We start from the raw sequence: 20,004 nt of genomic DNA on the forward strand, positions 1-20,004 counted from the left end.
TCTAGAAAAGCATATATGTAATTAGCTTTATTTTAGGGATATGTAAATTAGGTTTCTAGGTGTATAAAAGCTTTTGGTAACAGTGATAAATGAGACAGAAAGAAAACAAAATTCACAAAATTAAACTATATTTTGTTACATACATATAATGTGCAGGGATTTGTCTATCCATTTAATGTATGCTAACTATGTTTCAAAATAGTTTTTAAGCAACAAGTATTGAAAAATTTTGGTTACTTATTTGACATCTTAATTCATAGATTTCGATCATGGAGATATTTCCCAACAATAATATAGTTGGTTCCATTATACCGGGTGTTATCCCTTGACAGTTGCATACCCTACGATGAGGTGTTTACACGCTACTGATTGTGAATGTACGCTTAGTGTTATAAATGTATGTAGCTTAGTTCACCTTATAATCTATAAGTTACTATAAGAAAATAACATAACACACTACAAGAAAAAGGGGCTTTTGTGACTAAAATATCTGGGACCGATTAATCAGTCTTTGATATAATGTATCTAGGACTGATTAATTAGTCTCAAATAATATCTAGGACTGATTTTAATGTACAAATCATTAAAGGCTGGCCGATCTTATTCGAGACTAAAATTCAGTCCCTAATATGGTTGCGCAGTTTAGGTTTGTTAGGAAACACATTAGGGACTGAATTTCAGTCTCAAATAGTTGAGCGCTAACTTTGAATTTTGGGGGAAAGTTATGAGTGACTGAATTTCAGTCCCTGGTAGACTTGGGTCAGTTTTGGTTGTGTTAGGAACTTATTAGGGACTGAAGATCAGTCATTGATACAATTGCACCAATTTATCCTACGTCCATGAAACTTTCTAAAGACTAAATTTCAGTCCCTAATAGACATACACTATTTGAGATTCAAATGAACACTTAAGAATGGTTATATTTTGGTATCTAAGACTGATTGTTTAGTCGTAGATACCATAGACATATACTATTTGAGATTCAAATGAACACTTAAGAATGTTATATTTTGGTATCTAAGACTGATTATTTAGTTGTAGATACCATATATCAGAGACCGATGAATATGTCACGAATACTATTTGGAAAGAAACTTATTAGGGATTGAAATCCAGTCTTGGAGACTAACCACTTTTTGGATTTGAATAGAAATCATTAGGGAGTGAATTTTTAGTCTTTGATAACGGTTAGTTAGTCATATATATATATATATATATATATATATATATATATATATATATATATATATATATATATATATATATATATATATATATATATATATATATCATATATGACTACCACCACCACCATTACCATCACTACCATCACTCACCACCACAACCATTTCCCTCACCACCGCCACCTCCCCCACCAACCGCTACTACCACCACCACCACCACTACCCCTGCTTTGTTACCGGTCGCCACTACCAGTTGACACTGGCACCATCACCGCCGCCACCATCATTGCCCCCCACCAGCACCTGAGGGTCTTATCCCTAGTTTTAGTTATCAACTGAAAGTTGTTGGTAGCATAACCGCTACTCTTCTAGACGTGTACTCGTCTATAGGGGATGTGTATGGGTGGATGGATGGATGTCGGATTCGTGATACCGTAGGGTGAGATAGAGTATCCATGTGAGTTTGTAGGTTGGTAAGGGGTAACTATTTATTTTCAAATATTCAAATAAAATAAAAATACATTCTACTTATGACCAAAAAACGAAACAAAAAAATAAAAATATAAAAAATAACTAGTTGAGTATGAAACTATGAAAAAAAAAATTTATAACCAAAATCAAAACTACAATTTAAAACAAGTTTAATAAAATTGAAATAAAAAAATAATTAAAAAAAGGAAAGAATATACATGCTTATGGATTGTATAACAAACATAATCACTTCCCGGAATTAAGGATTGTAGATTTATTGAACAGTAAATCCCACATTAAACCGTATCAAAGCCTTACGTACGAGAAGGAACATCAATCGAAGGAGATAGATGTGCACAAAATCAAGGGCTACGATATACAGTTACTCGTGAAACATTCATCGATCTTATCTAGGTAACTAATCTTCTTCTTTATTGATTCGTTTGTAAAACTTTTGTTATTCAATTTTATGTTGATCGTGGATTCCTTCTTCAATCAATATTAGCTTAGATTGTTTTGTCTCCATTAAAAATGCTCCAAAGCATATGATATTTTGGATTGTTTTGCACCGATGATAAAAAAATAACCAGGAAAAATAACAATTACATGAACAGGGGTAAAATAACAGGGGACAAGAAAGGTTTGAAAAATTTCTTGGCTAAGTAATTACTTCAGAAATAAACGTAATACTAGATTGAAAACAATAAAGTAATCAATCTAAATTTTATACTAGACATGAAAGAGGCCTAATCTGATACAAAAACTTATTTTTTCCCGAAAATACCCCTAAGATTAAAATTTTTCCATAATTATGAATTATTAAAACACTATTAAAAGTAAATTGGTCATGTATTTACAAGTAGCTCCAACTAAAAGTAGGAAAATACTGTAAAGCTACAAAGAATTGAGCATGGTATTGAAATATGGGCACTTACATATATCAGCAATTACATATATCAGGGGCATAAATGTCCATTTTTTGAAAAGAAGAGATTATCATGATGATAGTACATTGTCATGATGACAAAAAAATATAAAAATAAAAAAAATTGAAAAAAATAACATAAATTAAAACAACAATTTGAAACACGTTAAAGAAAATTGAAATAAAAAAATATAAAAAAAATAATTAATAAAGGAAAGGACATACTTGTTTATGGATCATATAACAAACATAATCACTTCCCGAAATTAAGGATCGTAGACTCTATGGAACGGTTTCTCCCACATTAAACCCTATCAAAACCTTACGAGAACGAACAGCTATCGAAGGAGTTAGACGTGCATCGAAATCTAGGGCTACGATATACAGTTACTTGTGAAACATTCATCGATCTTAGGTAACTAACCTTCTTGTCTATTGATTCGTTGGTTAAGCTTTTGTTATTCAATTTTAATGCTCTTGGATTCTTTGCTCACTCATTATTAGATTAGATTCTTTTCTCTCTATTAAAAATGCTCCAAATGATATGATATTTTGGCTATTAGAATTTTAAATTACCTCTAAAGTAACGTCAGGATCCACCAGAACATTCATTCCATCTGTTTCAATTTTCAATTGCAAAATCACATGTATACGCCATCATATATATATATATATATATATATATATATATATAAAATACATTTACAGAGTAGAAAAATAGAAAAATATATGTATAATACATCAAATATAAACACATATAAGCCATAATACGTAAACACAAAAATCACATACAAGCAACACCAACTGAAAGAAGGAAAATACTGTAAATCTACAAAGAATTGAGCATGGTATTGAAATATGGGCACTTCTATAGATCAAGGGCATAACTGTCCATTTTTTGACCAAAAAAGAGCCTTCTACTTAAATGTCCGGTTTTTGCTTGTGGATTCCTTCTAAAATCATTATTAGCTTAGATTGTTTTGTCACCATTAAAAATGCTTAAAATCATATGATATTTTGGTTACTATAATTTTAAATTACCTCTGTGGGTACTTACATATATCAGGGGCATAAATGTCCATTTTTTTAACAAAAGAGATTGTCATGATGTTAGTACGTTGTCATGATGAGAAAGAAGCATCATTGTAAAACTTCAATTGTCTGTTTAGATGTTCTAAATAATTGTCCCATTATTGCCACACATTTTTTATAAACTTCTAATACTTGTCCTAGTATTCTCTCTTGAACTCACAAAAAAAAATGATATCTACAACAAGAATAAGAACAAAAAGCTTTAATAGTTTTTACTGAAAATACTCAAATTAACAAAAAGATAACAGTTGTGTTCTACCTTTCAACGTGCTAATCCCTCACATTAAAGATTCTGCACCTTCGCTGCACCAACTAATAACATTTTCAACTTAGATTAACAAATAATAGTAACAGGGGCTGCTTTCTGTTTTCACCTTGTGCACCAACAAAAAAAGATAGAGAAACAGATTGAAGATGGAACAGGTGATAAAAAAGGAACATAATGCTAGATTGAAAAAGAACAGGTGTTAAAAAAGGAACCATGGGAAAAAGAACGGGAAAAAGAACAGGGGACAAGAGAGGCGATAAAAAAAACCTGTTGGCTAAGTAATTACTTCTTAATTAAACATAATACTAGATTGAAAACAATAAAGGAATTACTCCTGTTTTTATACTATTAGACATGAAAGATGCCTAATTTGATACCAACACTTTTATCTTTTTCCCCAAAATACCCTTAAGATTAAAAACGCCCCAGAATTATGAATTATGATTCCAACATTGTTAAAAGTTAATTGCTCATAGGTGAAGCCAGAAAATAAATTTCTAGTGTTTTAAACATAAGTACACCTTTATTTGTTGTCTGATAACATAGGCGTTGCTTAAATAAAAGGTACTCAATCTATGGGCTCGATTCTCTAACACATACCTAGCATATGCATTTAAGAAATCACCATAAATGCATTTTATGGAGCAACAAATATCCAATTTGTATGATTAAGGGTCATAAGTAATTTAGTCTTTTCTCTTGAATTTCTCACATTAATGTTGGTTTTTGTCTCTTTCTTCTTCTTCTGTATCTCCCTTTTTGTCTATTTTTAGTTAATAACTTGACACTAAGACACGATGGCCAAGAGTTCGACAACAATCAACAATAAGGTCGATCTGAAGTTCATGAAAGCGCCGATGGATTCTGCGGAGGTGGATAAAGCATACGTTGATAGCGAAAGTCTTACACCATACCAGTGCAAGTTGTTGCTGCGTCATAACATTGATGTCATGCATGTTGAAAAAAATGTGCTTGAGAACATTTTGGGGACTTTGTTAAACATAGAAAAGAAGACAATACACACTAATAATGCTCGCCAAGATTGTCGTAATAAAGAAGATTGGATTTATTTGGGTGATTATTGGGAGATAGATAAAGCACCGGTAAGTTTGTCACTCTTTATATATATATATATTCACCTTTTACAGAATAAAGTCTTATTTATATGTATTAAAATGATCATTGAACACCAATTATCCTTGTACTTATGGTAATCTTTATTATTGCAGAAAAGTAAAGTTACTGCACTCGAGGAAGTGGTTCGAGAAAACAAAGAAAAAGTCAAAGAAAGTGATGAGAAATGTGAAAATATGACATGAAAGATATATCAGATTAAGAGTAATAGTTATGACCTTTAGTTTAAATTTATAATTTTTTTCAAATATGGTTTTACTATCCAGAGATTGCTTAGATATTTTATTTATTGTTTTAACTTGGAAATGATGTCTAGATTACAATACATTTTTTTTTGGTATGGATTTGGGGTAATGTGTGGGTATATGGGGTTGTGTTGGGTGGGCATGGGTGGATGTGGAGATTTTGGCTAGGGTCTGTTTGATATGGTGTTGGTATTGGTGTAGGTGTGATTTTGGTGTGAGTGGTTTTTGTAGTGGTGTGGATCACATTTAATAGTTAGGGGTGACTTTTTTGTGTGTGGATTTATGTGTAGGTTAGAGATCCAATGAATTTTCATACGAAGAAAATGGTGTAGGTAAACCGAATTTCCAATTATCTAAAAAGAAAATGAGTGGTTATTTATGTTTTTAAAAAAAATTGGGATCCTCTATCTGAAGTATCTTTATGTAAGTAATTATAAACAACAATAACTCGGTAAATAAGTCTTACAATCTCTATTATAGATAATAATAATAATAATAATAATAATAATAATAAAACTCAATCATGGAATATGCAACAACCTACAATCTGCTATCAAGACATTGGTTAATATTATGTGAACCAATATAATTTAAACAATAGATAAAATAGTTAGTTACTTGTAATAATATTCTACTTCCCTCGAATTTATGTGTTTGGTTGGACTTAAAAGGAGTAAAGAGATTCTTAAATGAAATAAACTTTTCGACGCATGGAGGAAAATGGATTCCTTCCAAAGTTGGAAAGAAAACATTCCTTGGCAGCAAGGAAAGTGACAGACTAAAAAAAATACTCATTTACTTATCAGAAAACCCACAACCAACACAATCACCCATCATCGCCGCCGCCACCGCCACTATTACAATTGTGATCACCGCCACCACCAACACCACAACCATCACCGTTGCCACCGACCACCCACCGCTACCACAAACACCATCACCAACAACAACCACAAACATTACCTGCCACCACCACCACTACCACCGCCACAACCACAAACACCGCAACCGCCGCCACCACCACCACCACTGCTACAACCACCACCACTGTCGCCACTACCACCGCCACCGTTGCCATCAACACCACTACCGTACCGCCATGGACCACCCACCAGAACTATCGCCACCTCCACCACTACCACCACCACCCACCACCACCGTCACCGTGGCCGCCACAACCACCAACACCACAACCGCCGCCGCCACGACCACCACTACCACCGCCGCCGCCGCCACCGCCACCATCACCACCACTACCGCCGCCGCCATTGACACCGCCGCCGCCGCCGCCAACACCACCACTGGTACAACCACCACCATCATTGTAACCACCACCAGCGCAACCGCCGCTACTACCACTACCACCGGTACAATTGAAAGTTAGGGGAGCATAACCCCTACACCTCTAGACGTGTGTTCGTATGGTGTAACTTTTTAGCATTACTAACATTATCCTAGTCATATTTATTCTTCTTTTTATGTAATTTTATGTATTTTAAAAATACATTTTAGTTATGACAAAAAAAATATAAAAATAAAAAAAATTGAATAAAAATAACATAAATTAAAACAAAAATTTTAAACACGTTAAAGAAAATTGAAATAAAAAAATAAAAAAAAAATAATTAATAAAGGAAAGGACATACTTGTTTATAGATCATATAACAAACATAATCACTTCCCGAAATTAAGGATCGTAGACTCTATGGAACGGTTTCTCCCACATTAAACCCTATCAAAACCTTACGAGAAGGAACAACTATCGAAGGAGTCAGACGTGCATCGAAATCTAGGGCTACGATATACAGTTACTTGTAAAACATTCATCGATCTTAGGTAACTAACCTTCTTGTCAATTGATTCGCTGGTTAAGCTTTTGTTATTCAATTTTAATGCTCTTGGATTCTTTTCTCACTCATTATTAGATTAGGCTCTTTTCTCTCTATTAAAACTGCTCCAAATGATATGATATTTTGGCTATTAGAATTTTAAATTACCTCTAAAGTAACGTCAGGATCCACCAGAACATTCATTCCATCTGTTTCAATTTTCAATTGCAAAATCACATATATACGCCATCATATATATATATATATATATATATATATATATATATATATATATATATATATAATACATTTACAGAGTAGAAAAATAGAAAAATATATGTATAATACATCAAATATAAACACATATAAGCCATAATACGTAAACACAAAAATCACATACAAGCAACACCAACTGAAAGAAGGAAAATACTGTAAATCTACAAAGAATTGAGCATGGTATTGAAATATGGGCACTTCTATAGATCAAGGGCATAATTGTCCATTTTTTGACCAAAAGAGAGCCTTCTACTTAAATGTCCGGTTTTTGCTTGTGGATTCCTTCTAAAATCATTATTAGCTTTAGATTGTTTTGTCACCATTAAAAATGTTTAAAATCATATGATATTTTGGGTACTATAATTTTAAATTACCTCTGTGGGTACTTACATATATCAGGGGCATAAATGTCCATCTTTTTAACAAAAGAGATTGTCATGATGTTAGTACATTGTCATGATGAGAAAGAAGCATCATTGTAAAACTTCAATTGTCTGGTTAGATGTTCTAAATATTTGCCCCATTATTGCCACACATTTTTTATAAACTTCTAATACTTGTCCTAGTACTCTCTCTTGAACTCACAAAAAAAATGATATCTACAACAAGAATAAGAACAAAATGCTTTAATATTTTTTACTGAAAATACTCAAATTAACAAAAAGATAACAGTTGTGTTCTACCTTTCAATGTGCTAATCCCTCACAGTAAAGATTCTGCACCTCCGCTGCACCAACTAATAACATTTTCAACCTAGATTAACAAATAATAGTAATAGGGGCTGCTTTCTGTTTTTACCTTGTGCACCAATAAAAAAATAACAGGTGATAAAAAAAAATAACACGAACAGGGGAAAATAAACAAGGGACGAGAGAGGTTTAAAAATAACATGGGACATTTTTCAACCTAGTTTAAAAAAATAATAGTAGCAGGGTTGCATTCAGTTTTCACCTTGCGCAGCATTAAAAATAACAGAACAGGGGAAAGATAACAGGGGACAAGAGAGGTTTAAAAAAGATCTTGGCTAAGTAATTACTTCTGAAATAAACATAATACTAGATTGAAAACAATAAAATAATCAATCTTATTTTTATACTAGAAAGGAAAGACACCTAATTTGATACAAAAACTTTAATTTTTTTCCCCAAAATACCCGTAAGATTAAAACTATCCCATAATTATGATCTATTAAAACATTGTAAAGTTAATTGCTAATATAAGCTTCAGTTATTAAAACACCGTATAGTATACCATTAGTTTTTGGTCTGATAAATTGATATATAAGCTTCAGTTAAAAAAAAATAAAAAAGACAAAAAGCATTATTCACTCTATGGGATCGATTCTCAAACATGTATTTATCATATGCATTTAATCAAACACCATATATCCATTTATAGAGCACCAAATATCCAATTTTTATGATTAAGGGTCGTAAGTAATTTAGACTTTTCTGTAGAATTTCCCACATTAATGTTTGTTTTTGTCTCTTTCTTCTTCTGTATCTCCTTTTTGGTTACTTTTAGTTCAACAAATTAACATTAAGATAAGATGGACAAGATTTGGATTAAAATCAAGAATAAGGTCGATCCGAAGTTCATGAAAGGAGCAATTGGTTTTGCGGAGATGGCTAAGGGATATGTTGATAGCGAAGGTCTTACACATTGTCCGTGCAATAACTGTCTGAATGTAATAAAGCAGTTACCTGATCTTGTTGGTGATCACATCATACATCATGGCTTTCAACAATCGTATGTAAAATGGATATTTCATGGGGAAAGTAGTTGTGAACATGAAACAAACGATGACCTTGATGAAACAGACAATGAATCAAATGACGGGGTCCACGATTTACTTGGTGATGCATTTAATGTAGGATATGAAACCGAAGGAGGAGATGGAAACAATGAGTTCGATTCTTCTAATCGATCTAGCAATCCCCATGTGGACAAGTTATTTGCTGATATGGAGAAACCCTTATTTCCGGGATGTGATACTTTCTCGGTACTGGGCTTTATATTACGATTGATGCACGCGAAAGTAACCTGTAAAATGACAAATGTGTCCATGGATATGATACTGAAGTTATTGAGTGAGGCATTCAAGGACACAATAATCCCTAAAACCCACTACGAGGTAAAAAAGTATTTGCGTACTCTTGGACTTGGATACGAATCAATCCATGCTTGCAAGCACGACTGTGCATTGTTTTGGAAGGAAAATTCGGAATTACAATCATGTCCAGTTTGTGGCGCTAGTCGATGGCTAGACGATCAAACGAATCAAAAGAAGATACCAGCAAAAGTCTTGCGTTACTTTCCCATCACAAGCAGACTGAAGCGGTTATATGCTTGTAGGTATACTGCAAAGAACATGCAGTGGCACGCTCACAACAAATCTAAAGAAGGAGTTCTTAGGCATCCAGCAGATGGAAAAGCATGGAAGCACTTCGATAGAATCTATCCAGATTTTGCAAACGAACCTAGAAATGTACGCCTAGGGCTTGCAAGTGATGGTTTCAACCCTTTTGGGACGATGAATACTTCATATAGTATGTGGCTTGTTGTGCTTATACCGTACAATATGCCTCCGTGGAAGTCTATGAATGATGCCTCATTTATGATGTCTTTGTTGATTCCAGGCAAAGATTCACCTGGAAAGGACATTGATGTATATTTACGTCCATTGGTAGATGAGTTGAAAGTTCTATGGGAGAATGGTGTCGAAACATTTGATTCTGAATCTCGATGTACATTCAACATGCGTGCAGCAGTTATTTGGACGATAAATGATTTTCCTGCATATGGTTACCTGTCTGGATGGAGCACGAGTGGGTACATGGCATGCCCAATATGCAATGAAGATACACCAAGTACTCGTTTACGAAATAAAATAGGATATGTAGGTCATAGGTGATTTCTTCCCGGGATCATCCTTGGAGGAATGCACGAGATTTTAATGGGAAAAAAGAGGACAAGCTTGCACCTAAACATATCAGTGGAGAAGATTGCTTACGTCAACTAGAACACGTCCCTCAATGTCCACATGGAAAAAACCAGTCTTACACCGGCCAAAAACGTAAAAGGGGCATAAAAGAGTTAAATTGGACAAAAAAAAGCATATTCTTTGAACTACCATACTGGTGCAAGTTGTTAATACGTCATAACATTGATGTCATGCATGTTGAAAAAAATGTTTTTGAGAACATTTTGGGAACTTTATTATGCATAGAAAAGAAGACAAAAGACACTGATAATGCTCGCCGTGATTTGCAGGATATGAAAATACGCAAGCATCTTCACTTAGTGAAGAAAAATGATCGTTGGATTAAACCGCCAGCTCCATATGTTTTAAATCGAAAAGAGAGACACCAATTTTGTAGTACAGTTAAGTCTGTTCGTTTTCCAGATGGATACGCCTCAAACTTGGCTAAAAAAGTTATTCTCGAGCAATGTAAGATATATGGACTTAAATCTCATGAATGTCATGTCTTACTGCAACGTGTACTCCCTATCGCTATTCGTGGGCTTTTGAATAAGCCAATACGTGATACGTTGGTAGAGTTTTCTCGGTTTTTCAAGATTATAACTTCAGTCACATTACATGTGGGAGAGTTAGAAACGCTGCAAACAGAGATAGTTAAGATTCTTTGCAAGCTGGAACGCATATTTCCTCCCTCATTTTTTACGGTTATGATGCACTTATGCGTTCATCTACCTCAAGAGGCTATTTTAGGAGGACCCGTACAATCAAGGTGGATGTATCCGGTTGAAAGATATCTTGGCCATTTAAAGAAATATCTTAGAAACAAAGCAAGACCTGAAGGTTCAATTGCCGAAGGTTATGTTGTAGAAGAAGCTCTAACATTCTGCTCACACTATTTACAAGGTGTTGATTCAAAACTAGAGAAGCGTGGTAGAAATGATGATGAACGAGTTAATGATGTTCGAGACTATAAATTGGATATTTTCAAATTGAATGGCCGAGGCATTGGGAAGCGACAAACTGTTAGGCTTTCGACAAACAGTGGTTTATCTTAAGTAATTGTGCAGAAGTTGAACCTTACATTGAGTTAGTTTATTTAACCTTTCATAGTGAATTCAATTTTTATTATCTCAAGGTATTTAAGGCTTATTTTCACCTGACAGGGAACACTTACAACACCTAAAAAGAGAACATCCAAGATCGTTAAATTTTAGCGAATTACAACAATCTTCATTTCCAAGTTGGTTTTCTTTACGGGTAATGTTACTATAATAATAAATTATATCATTTTATCATGTAGAAGCATTCAACCAACTCATACTTTTCTCAAAACGGTGAACAGATGTGGAAAATGTATGAGCAAAATTCATCCGCAGTTGATGAAGAGTTGTATGCATTATCGCATGGCCCAGATGATTGAGTTACAACACATGGCGGATACATAGTAAATGGAGTTAAATTTTTTGTTAAGTCACGAGATGAACATAGGAAGACTCAGAATTGTGGAGTTACAGCCCTAGGAATTCACGATGGCGTTGAAGAGGATTATTATGGATATGTTGATGAAGTCCTTGAATTTTCATTCATTAAAGGATATCGAGTTATTTTATTTAAATGTATTTGGTTCGATACCGACCGCAGAAAGAAGCATGTGATGTTTGAGCCTCATTTCATCTCTGTAGATACAACCAAACAAGCTTATAAGGAAGATCCGTTTGTCTTAGCAAATCAAGCAAAACAAGTGTTCTATATAAATGATCCTGCACGTGCCTCGAGCTGGAAAATCATAGAAAGGAGCACACATAGACATTTATGGGACATACCAGAGAACAAGGATACATAAGATTTGTTTGAACATGTAGGAACACCGTCACAAACAACCCCATTTGAAGCATCTAATTGTGAAAATTTCGAGTTTCATCGAGAAGACGGCAAAGAAGAGTTTGTGGAAGTCGTTGATGATGATAGTTTTGAAGTTGATTTAGATGATTTTATCGATTATGATATTATCTCTAACAAAGTTATTGAAGAATTACCCGATGAATCAAACAAAGATTTAGATGATAGCAATGAAACAAATTTGGCACTATATGATGAGTCGGATGATGAATATGAATAAGTTTATTTTTAGTGTTTCTTTGTTGGTGTCTTTAATTTAGTATTTAACACTTTTTGACAATGGATATGAATAAATGTATTCTTTTTGTATGTTGTTGGTGTGTATTGTAATTTGTTAATTATTTAGAACTTTTTTGACAATGAATATCAATAATTTTACTCATGACTAACTTGTGTAAAAACCAAATTTTTGCAGGTAAAATGTGGATATTTCTTGTGTTGATGACGATTGCTAATCTCGGAGGTACGAAGCGTGTAACGAAAGAACCTCGACAAATTTCGGTTGTGTCAACTGGTGAAGAAAGTGGAAGTGAACTGGATCCAAAGTTGTGCATGCTTCGTACACGTAAACGTGTTATGACATCCGTTGCATCAATAGGTATAACCTTACATGTTAATTTCTGATTACATTTAACTGATTCATCCATAACGTGTTAAAGTTGAATTTGGTGACCAAAAGTTAAAGGGTTATAATGAGTGTAGGGGTTGTTTGGTAAATGTTAGTGTACGGGGCTGTTTGGTAAATCTTAGTGTATGGGACAGTTTGGTAATGAGTGTAGGGGATGTTTGCTAATGAGTGTAAGAGTTGTTTGGTAATTGTTAATGAAGGGGTTTTTTGGTAATTGTTAGTGTAAGGTTTGTATTTTTTTTACTGTCGTAACAGACGTAATCGGTCATAACTAATGATTAAATCTCTGTAGGAGCAACTGTTGCGAGAGAAAATACTCGATCAACTTCATTTCAGCCTGCCCAAGAAGAAAGTGTCTCTAGAACAACTTTTAAAACAACTGAACGCCCTCTTTCTCAAAATATGGAATCTTTTCCAAACTCAGGTGATACAGGTAACTACATTTGTGTTTAATATTTTGAGTAATAGTAAATTATATAAATGGTACTTGTCTTATATTAGATTATAGTATTGGGCCATTGTGTAATAGTAAATTATAACCCGGTCTTTTTGTAATAGTATATAAATGACATAAATTATATACTACATAATATTAAATTACTTCAATTGTACATGTGTTAATTAATGTGAAAATAGCAACAAGACAAAGTGGTTCCACCGAAGATACTCAAAGATTTTCAATACCGTTAGTTGGTGAAGGAAATGTCTCTAACACGACTGATAACATGGAATCCCAAACTGAGCACTCTCATGCTCCAAGTAAGTAGTATGGATTTTATTATTTTATTTATAACATTACATATTAAGAACAATATATATTGTGTAGATCAACGATGGAGGCGATGCCCTAATATTAATAAAAAGGCTTCGCATATTTTGGACAAGATTGTGGAGAATCAACCAGATGCACGGATTACATTGAGAAAAGATACATATACTAAGAAATTCGTTGGGGATTCAGCAGTATATTTTGCAATGGAGGTTAGAATTGTGATGCGAAAGTTTTTTCCAATGGAATTCCATACATGGGAGAAAGTACCGAAAGAAAATAAAGAAGAAATGATTAATAGATTACGTGTAAGTTATACTAGAGTTGAACCGAAATTTCTTTTTAGCATTTTTTTTAATTCACTCATTTTTGAAATATGCATATGTCAGTCATATGAAGTAGATATGACCTGATTCTTTTTCAACACGTAATTTATTGTTTTTAGTTCATTTTAGACTGCACAAAGTTATATTTTTGTTAAATACTGAATCATCTACAAGTCCGGCAAGATAGCATATCTATGCTGTGTTTTTTTTTTTTTTAAATGTTTCGCTTCATATAATAAAGCAAATCCGGTTCGAGTTCCGAACCGGTCCGGTTCTAAATCTCATCCCTAAAAGTTAAAATATGTACTAAATGCAGGCAAAATTTGAAATACTGCACACAGATATAGTTTTGATGGAATGTGTAGATGAGCAAATGCGAAGGCAATGGAAACGCACACGAAATACTTTGAAAGATTTTGGAAGAAAAATGGAAGAATGACCGATCCACAATTAGCACGATCTAAAATGAATCCAGATTGTCGTAGCAAAGAAGATTGGTCTCATTTGTGTGATTATTGGGAGACAGATAAAGCACAGGTAACTTTTTAGCTCTTTATACACATCTTTTACGTAATTAATTCTTATTTATATGTTAGTAACCATGTTTAATTTAAATTTTGTAGAAGTATGCAGATCAAATGAAAAATAATCGAGAAAAACTTGTGATTTCAAGTAGAGGAGGTTCTCGATCAATAGCAAATCACAAATTTAGCATGGTAACTAGCCAATTAGTTTATATTTGTATTAACATATTCATTGAACACCAATTATAAATAATTGTTCTTATGTAATTTTTATTATTGCATGCAGAAAAACAAAGAGACTCAATTGCCTCCCACCCCAATCGAATTATATCATAAGTTGCATTTTCATCCTACAAAGGAATGGCTAAATGATGAGACACGCATTCAATATGTAAGAATTATTTATCGAGTAATATTAATTTCCGTCTGTAATATATTGATATTGGTGTTATATATAAGTTATTATAATATGTTTTTATGTTGTTTTAGGAAAATATTCTCCAAATGAAAGAGGATGAATGTACCAAATTAGTTTATGCGGGAATAAGCATTACTCCAGAAATGGAATATGAAATAGAGAAAAAAGCCGTTAAAACCGTTTGTGCAAGACATAAAACATTACTATCTGGATGGGAGGCTTCAAGTGGACCTATTATGAGGAAAAAAGATCTACATATCTTATCAGCAGCGGAACCATCTCAATCAGCCTCAACGGATGAAATGGCTTTGAAAAATAAAGTTACTGCACTCGAGGAACAGGTTCGAGAAAACAAAGAAAAAGTGAAACAAAGTGAGGAGAAATGTGAAAAGATGCTTCAATTTATGATCTCGAACTTCCCAGATTCTCAAAACATATTATGCCCGCCTGATAAAGAAGGATTTCGTGCATCTGATGACATGCCAAACATATCAGATGAAGAGTAATAGTCATGATCTTAAGTTAAAAGTTAGAACTTTTTCAGATATGGTATTACTATTGACTTATTGCTTAGACTTTTTTTGTTTATTGTTTTAATTTGGAAATGATGTCTAGATTACAATACATTTTCTATTTTCAGTATATTTTGTCTTTAACTCTAGCACTTACAAGTAGTTATTAATACTAAAATGATATTGCATATGAGTTTGATATCTTGTCACTAAAAAAAGGTTAGGGACTAAATGATATTTCATTTTAGACTGATATTCAGTCATTGAAAAAGCATGTTAGGGACTGAATGACATTGTATCAGAAACTAATATTCAGTTATTGAAAATTCATGTTAGGGACTGAATAGAATTGAATCTTAAACTGATATACAGTCACTAAAAAACCATGTTAGGGACTAAATGACATTGTATCCTAGACTAATAATCAGTCACTAAAAACCTAAGTTAGAGACTAAATGTCATTGTATCCGAAACTGATATGTAGTCCCTAAGAAACCTGTTCAGAGATTGATTGACATTATATCTGAGACTGGTATTCAGTCCTTGAAATATTAGGTTAGTGACTGAATAAAATTGTATTGAAGACTGATATTTAGTCATCGAAAAATCATATTACAGACTAAAGGACATTGTATCTGAGACTAATGTCCAGTCCCTAAAAATCTTATTAGAGACTAATGACATTGTATCCGAGACTGGTATTTAGTCCTTGAAATATCAGGTTAGGGATTGAATAACATTGTCTTTGAGACTCATATTCAGTCGTTGAAAAACAATATTGGATACTAAGCTAGGTAGTTTAGAAGACTGATATTCAGTCCCAAATGATATCAAAAGGGTCTGATAGGACACGAAATAAAGATTTCAATGAAAATATTACATACTGAATAATATATTATAAGGGGCTAATATTCAGTCTTTAAAAGATAGTATTATGGACTGATATTATGTCAAATTGGGGATTTGAATAAAACAAATTAGAGACTGAATATGATATTATCTAAGACTGATTTTTAGTGTTTGATACATTGATCAATTAGGGACTAATTTTTAGTCCCAAATACAAAAAAAATCGATTATCTAAGACTAGGTCTCGGGGACTAGCTGGGGACTAGCAAAATCAGTCCCTGATTCTCATCAGAGACTGATTATTGATCATCAGAGACTGATTATATCAGTCTTTGATACCCTTTTTTCTTGTAGTGACATTAACCTTTATATATTGTTTTCTGCAGCATTCCCCAAACGAATTGTTATAGCCTACTTATAAAGAGTGTGTTGCTTTGTGGTGGACTAAGAGTGCCCTGTGGATAGATGTTGCAGATTCTCCTGATATTTGAATAATGGTTATTTATTGTGCATGTTTTAAAAAATTTCCTAATCACCATGTTGTAACACCCTGTTCGGGATCATTCTGTGATTTAGGGCCATGGGCCGGAAGTCGATTGTGTAAGGGCTTTGTGTTGGGTAAGGCGTCTAAGCCCATAACTATAATTGGTATCTACTTGACCCGAGAGTAGCATGGCCCATTTGGGTTGCATATCACCAGGACAATTTAATAGGATGCACTTTTGAGAAGAGGTTATTTATGATTTGTTAATATATTATAAGTTCTAATATATTAATATGAAATCCTATGATTTAGTTAGTATTGATCAAGAATTAATTAGGAATTAATTTTGTGATCAAAAGAGACAAACTAAATATATGGGGATTAATTGGTAAATCATTCATTCTTATGGTGTGGGCTAATGATCCATGATTCTTTAGGTTGGGCTAAACCAATATTACAACCCATGGATGATCCATGGGGGTTTAAAACCTTGGAGCCTAAAGAATATGGAAAGTCACACATATTAGGGTTTACATGGTGTAACCCTAATCTTGCCACACTATATAAGAAGCCCTTAGCATCCAAAATGACACACTAGTGTTCTTGGAGATCATTGAGCCGATTTTGGTGCAAGAAATACTCTCTCAAAAGTCTCCTTTGTTCTAGGTGTGTTGTGATTCCATTTGAGGTGCAAAACTTGGGGCTCTAAGTTCTTAAAGGACAAACTCAAGAAGTTCTACAAGCTACAACAAAGAGGTAATTCTATAATTCTCTTTTATGTTGATTATGTCATTTGCATGCTAGTTGTAGGCTTAATGCTTTGGAAACAATATTGCATGTATAATTAGAGAAAACATAGATCCAAAGCATTTAGGGTTGTATGTGTACCATAGGATGTTGTAGTATACTAAAACCCATCAATGGTACCAGAGCCTATGATTTTTTTTCAATTATATTTGATGCAAATGTAATTTTCAAAGTTAAAAAAATCGATTTTCTGCCTCTTGGAGAGTGAAATCACCGAGTCCACTCAAAAAAAGTCCAACTCGACGAGTCTAGTTCATGTACTCGCCGAGTTGGTGCTCCAGTGGAAAGTTTTTCGAGTTTTTGGCCTGTTTTTTAATAGAATCATTACGACAAAATGTTTTAGTTCATAAAAATTGATTTTGTTGTTATAGTAATGATGATTCTCATCTAAATTAATAGATAATTGTCATAGTTTCAAGATTTGTATTTGTTTATATGATTAGGCTAATTTTTTAAATTTGTTTGATATGAATTATCTTAACTTATGAGTTTAATTAGGTCATAGACAAAATGTTTCATTTTATTAGTTAGAATTTTTGATGTAAATGTTTTTGATGAAATCCATAACTTGTCGTCAAGTTATGGAAAGTGAAAAGTCTCATTTTTAAATGTCATCATAAAATGGTTTTAAGTCTTCCATAACTTATCCTGAAGTTATCGAACTTGAAGGGTCTTTTACATAAATGTTTTATGAACTCCATACTTGTCCTCAAGTTATGGAATGTCAAGAGTATTTTAATAAAAACTATATTAAACTCATAAGTTATGGAAACAAATTTTTTTTTGAATAGTTCAAAACTTGCCCTCAAGTTTTGGAATTTGTAAATGCAAAGTCTCTCTTTGAAACATTTAGTTCCAAACCCTAGAATTTTAAAAGTTTAAAATCCAAACCTTATACTATTATAATACTATAGGTTTAATAGTTATATATATGTATAAAATCAAAGTCAGTCTTACCGTTAGTAGGCCTCATTCACGGAGCCGGTCTATAAGGGGGGTATAAGGTTACTGCATATAAAATGGAAGTTTAATGGGTGTCCACTCTCGCCCACCGCTTCCTTGAGTTGTGGAGGGTCGTTAGCTAAACAAGTTTTTCAGGACATTTAAATTCTCATTAAAAGTGTAATGAAATACTAAGTAACTAAACACTTATAAATTCCCAATTTTAGTTACTTAGAAAAATGTGAATTTGGTGCTAACCCATGAAATTACACTTTGCACCTCGTTAATTCGTTAATGGAGCGTGTGTGGTTAATCGGCACACTAATCTAGGACTGAAAGTACGTGACAAAGCGTAGCTTGATGTTAATCTTAGATCAATGGAGTGTGTGTGGTTAACCAGCACATTGATTAGGTGGTTGTAACATTGAGTGTACCAAGCTAATTTGCATGGTTATTCATACCTTGTTTGTGATCCTTGGCATCCCAGTCATAAACATGAAGGGCACAATCAAGATTTAAACGCACCATTGAAAAGTTCAATGAATCTCAAAGGATCTAGGAATTTCAATCCATTTAAAACTGAATTATCAATTTCGTTTTTCATGGTGGAAATTGGTAAATCTCAGTTTACCTAACTTCAAATATTTTGCAATCGGATTACGACATCCCTCTTTCAAATTGTAAAATATTGTGTTGGGTCCTAGCCTTAATATTTCATTTGGGTATTATATTAAGGACTTAAATCAACTTGAATTTCTCCCATAGTGGATGTCTAGTTCAGATAACTATTGTCTTCCCAAATCTTTTGGAACAAGCTTTCCTCTTCAAGATGATATTCCACAATATAATGCTTCATTTCCTCCACCTCCTCCAATTATTCTCTCTAACCCACAAGCTCGAAGACTTGAAAGGTTCAAGATCACTCAAGCCTTATTGGATAGCAAGCACAAGGATGGAAAGTCTGTGTGTGCACATGTCTTGGATATAAAGTCACACATTGACAGGCTAAGAATGTTGGGTGTCGTGTTCCCAAGGAAGTTGGCTATTGACTGGGTTCTTCAGTCACTTCCCGAGTCATCTAGTGAATTTGTTAAGGACTACTATGTGACATATCACGATATGACCCTTATTGATCGTACTTATTTGTTGATTGCTGCTGAATCAGCAATGATTTGGTGCAATGGTCAAGCAAATTTTTACTCTGATAACTAACAGACTATTTACAACATTTTTACTCTAATTGGGTCATATAAACCCATTTACATGCTTATTGGGCCATGTTTGGAAATTTATTCCTAATTGGGACTTATACGCCCATTTACTTCCTCATTGGGCCTTTACAACACATACTATGTTAATCGGGTCAATAATAATAAATATTTGACATTTTGATTATATATATATATATATATATATATATATATATATATATATATATA

The 20,004-nt window shown here is 33.4% G+C and overlaps 1 protein-coding gene across 1 annotated transcript; it reads left to right on the forward strand.

Annotated features, from left to right (window-relative positions):
- The first annotated feature begins 8,973 nt into the window (after positions 1-8,973).
- On the forward strand, positions 8,974-12,526 carry LOC145009614 (uncharacterized). The gene is made up of 5 exons (XM_078968276.1): positions 8,974-10,294; positions 10,654-11,429; positions 11,708-11,796; positions 11,896-12,173; positions 12,270-12,526. Exons 1-5 carry the CDS (start codon positions 8,974-8,976, stop codon positions 12,524-12,526), a joined length of 2,721 nt encoding a protein of 906 aa, XP_078824402.1.
- The last annotated feature ends 7,478 nt before the right edge of the window (positions 12,527-20,004 follow it).

This window comes from Lactuca saligna, chromosome 8, assembly GCF_052625555.1.
Source record: "Lactuca saligna cultivar CGN05327 chromosome 8, ASM5262555v1, whole genome shotgun sequence".
In the NCBI taxonomy this organism is placed as follows: domain Eukaryota; kingdom Viridiplantae; phylum Streptophyta; class Magnoliopsida; order Asterales; family Asteraceae; genus Lactuca; species Lactuca saligna.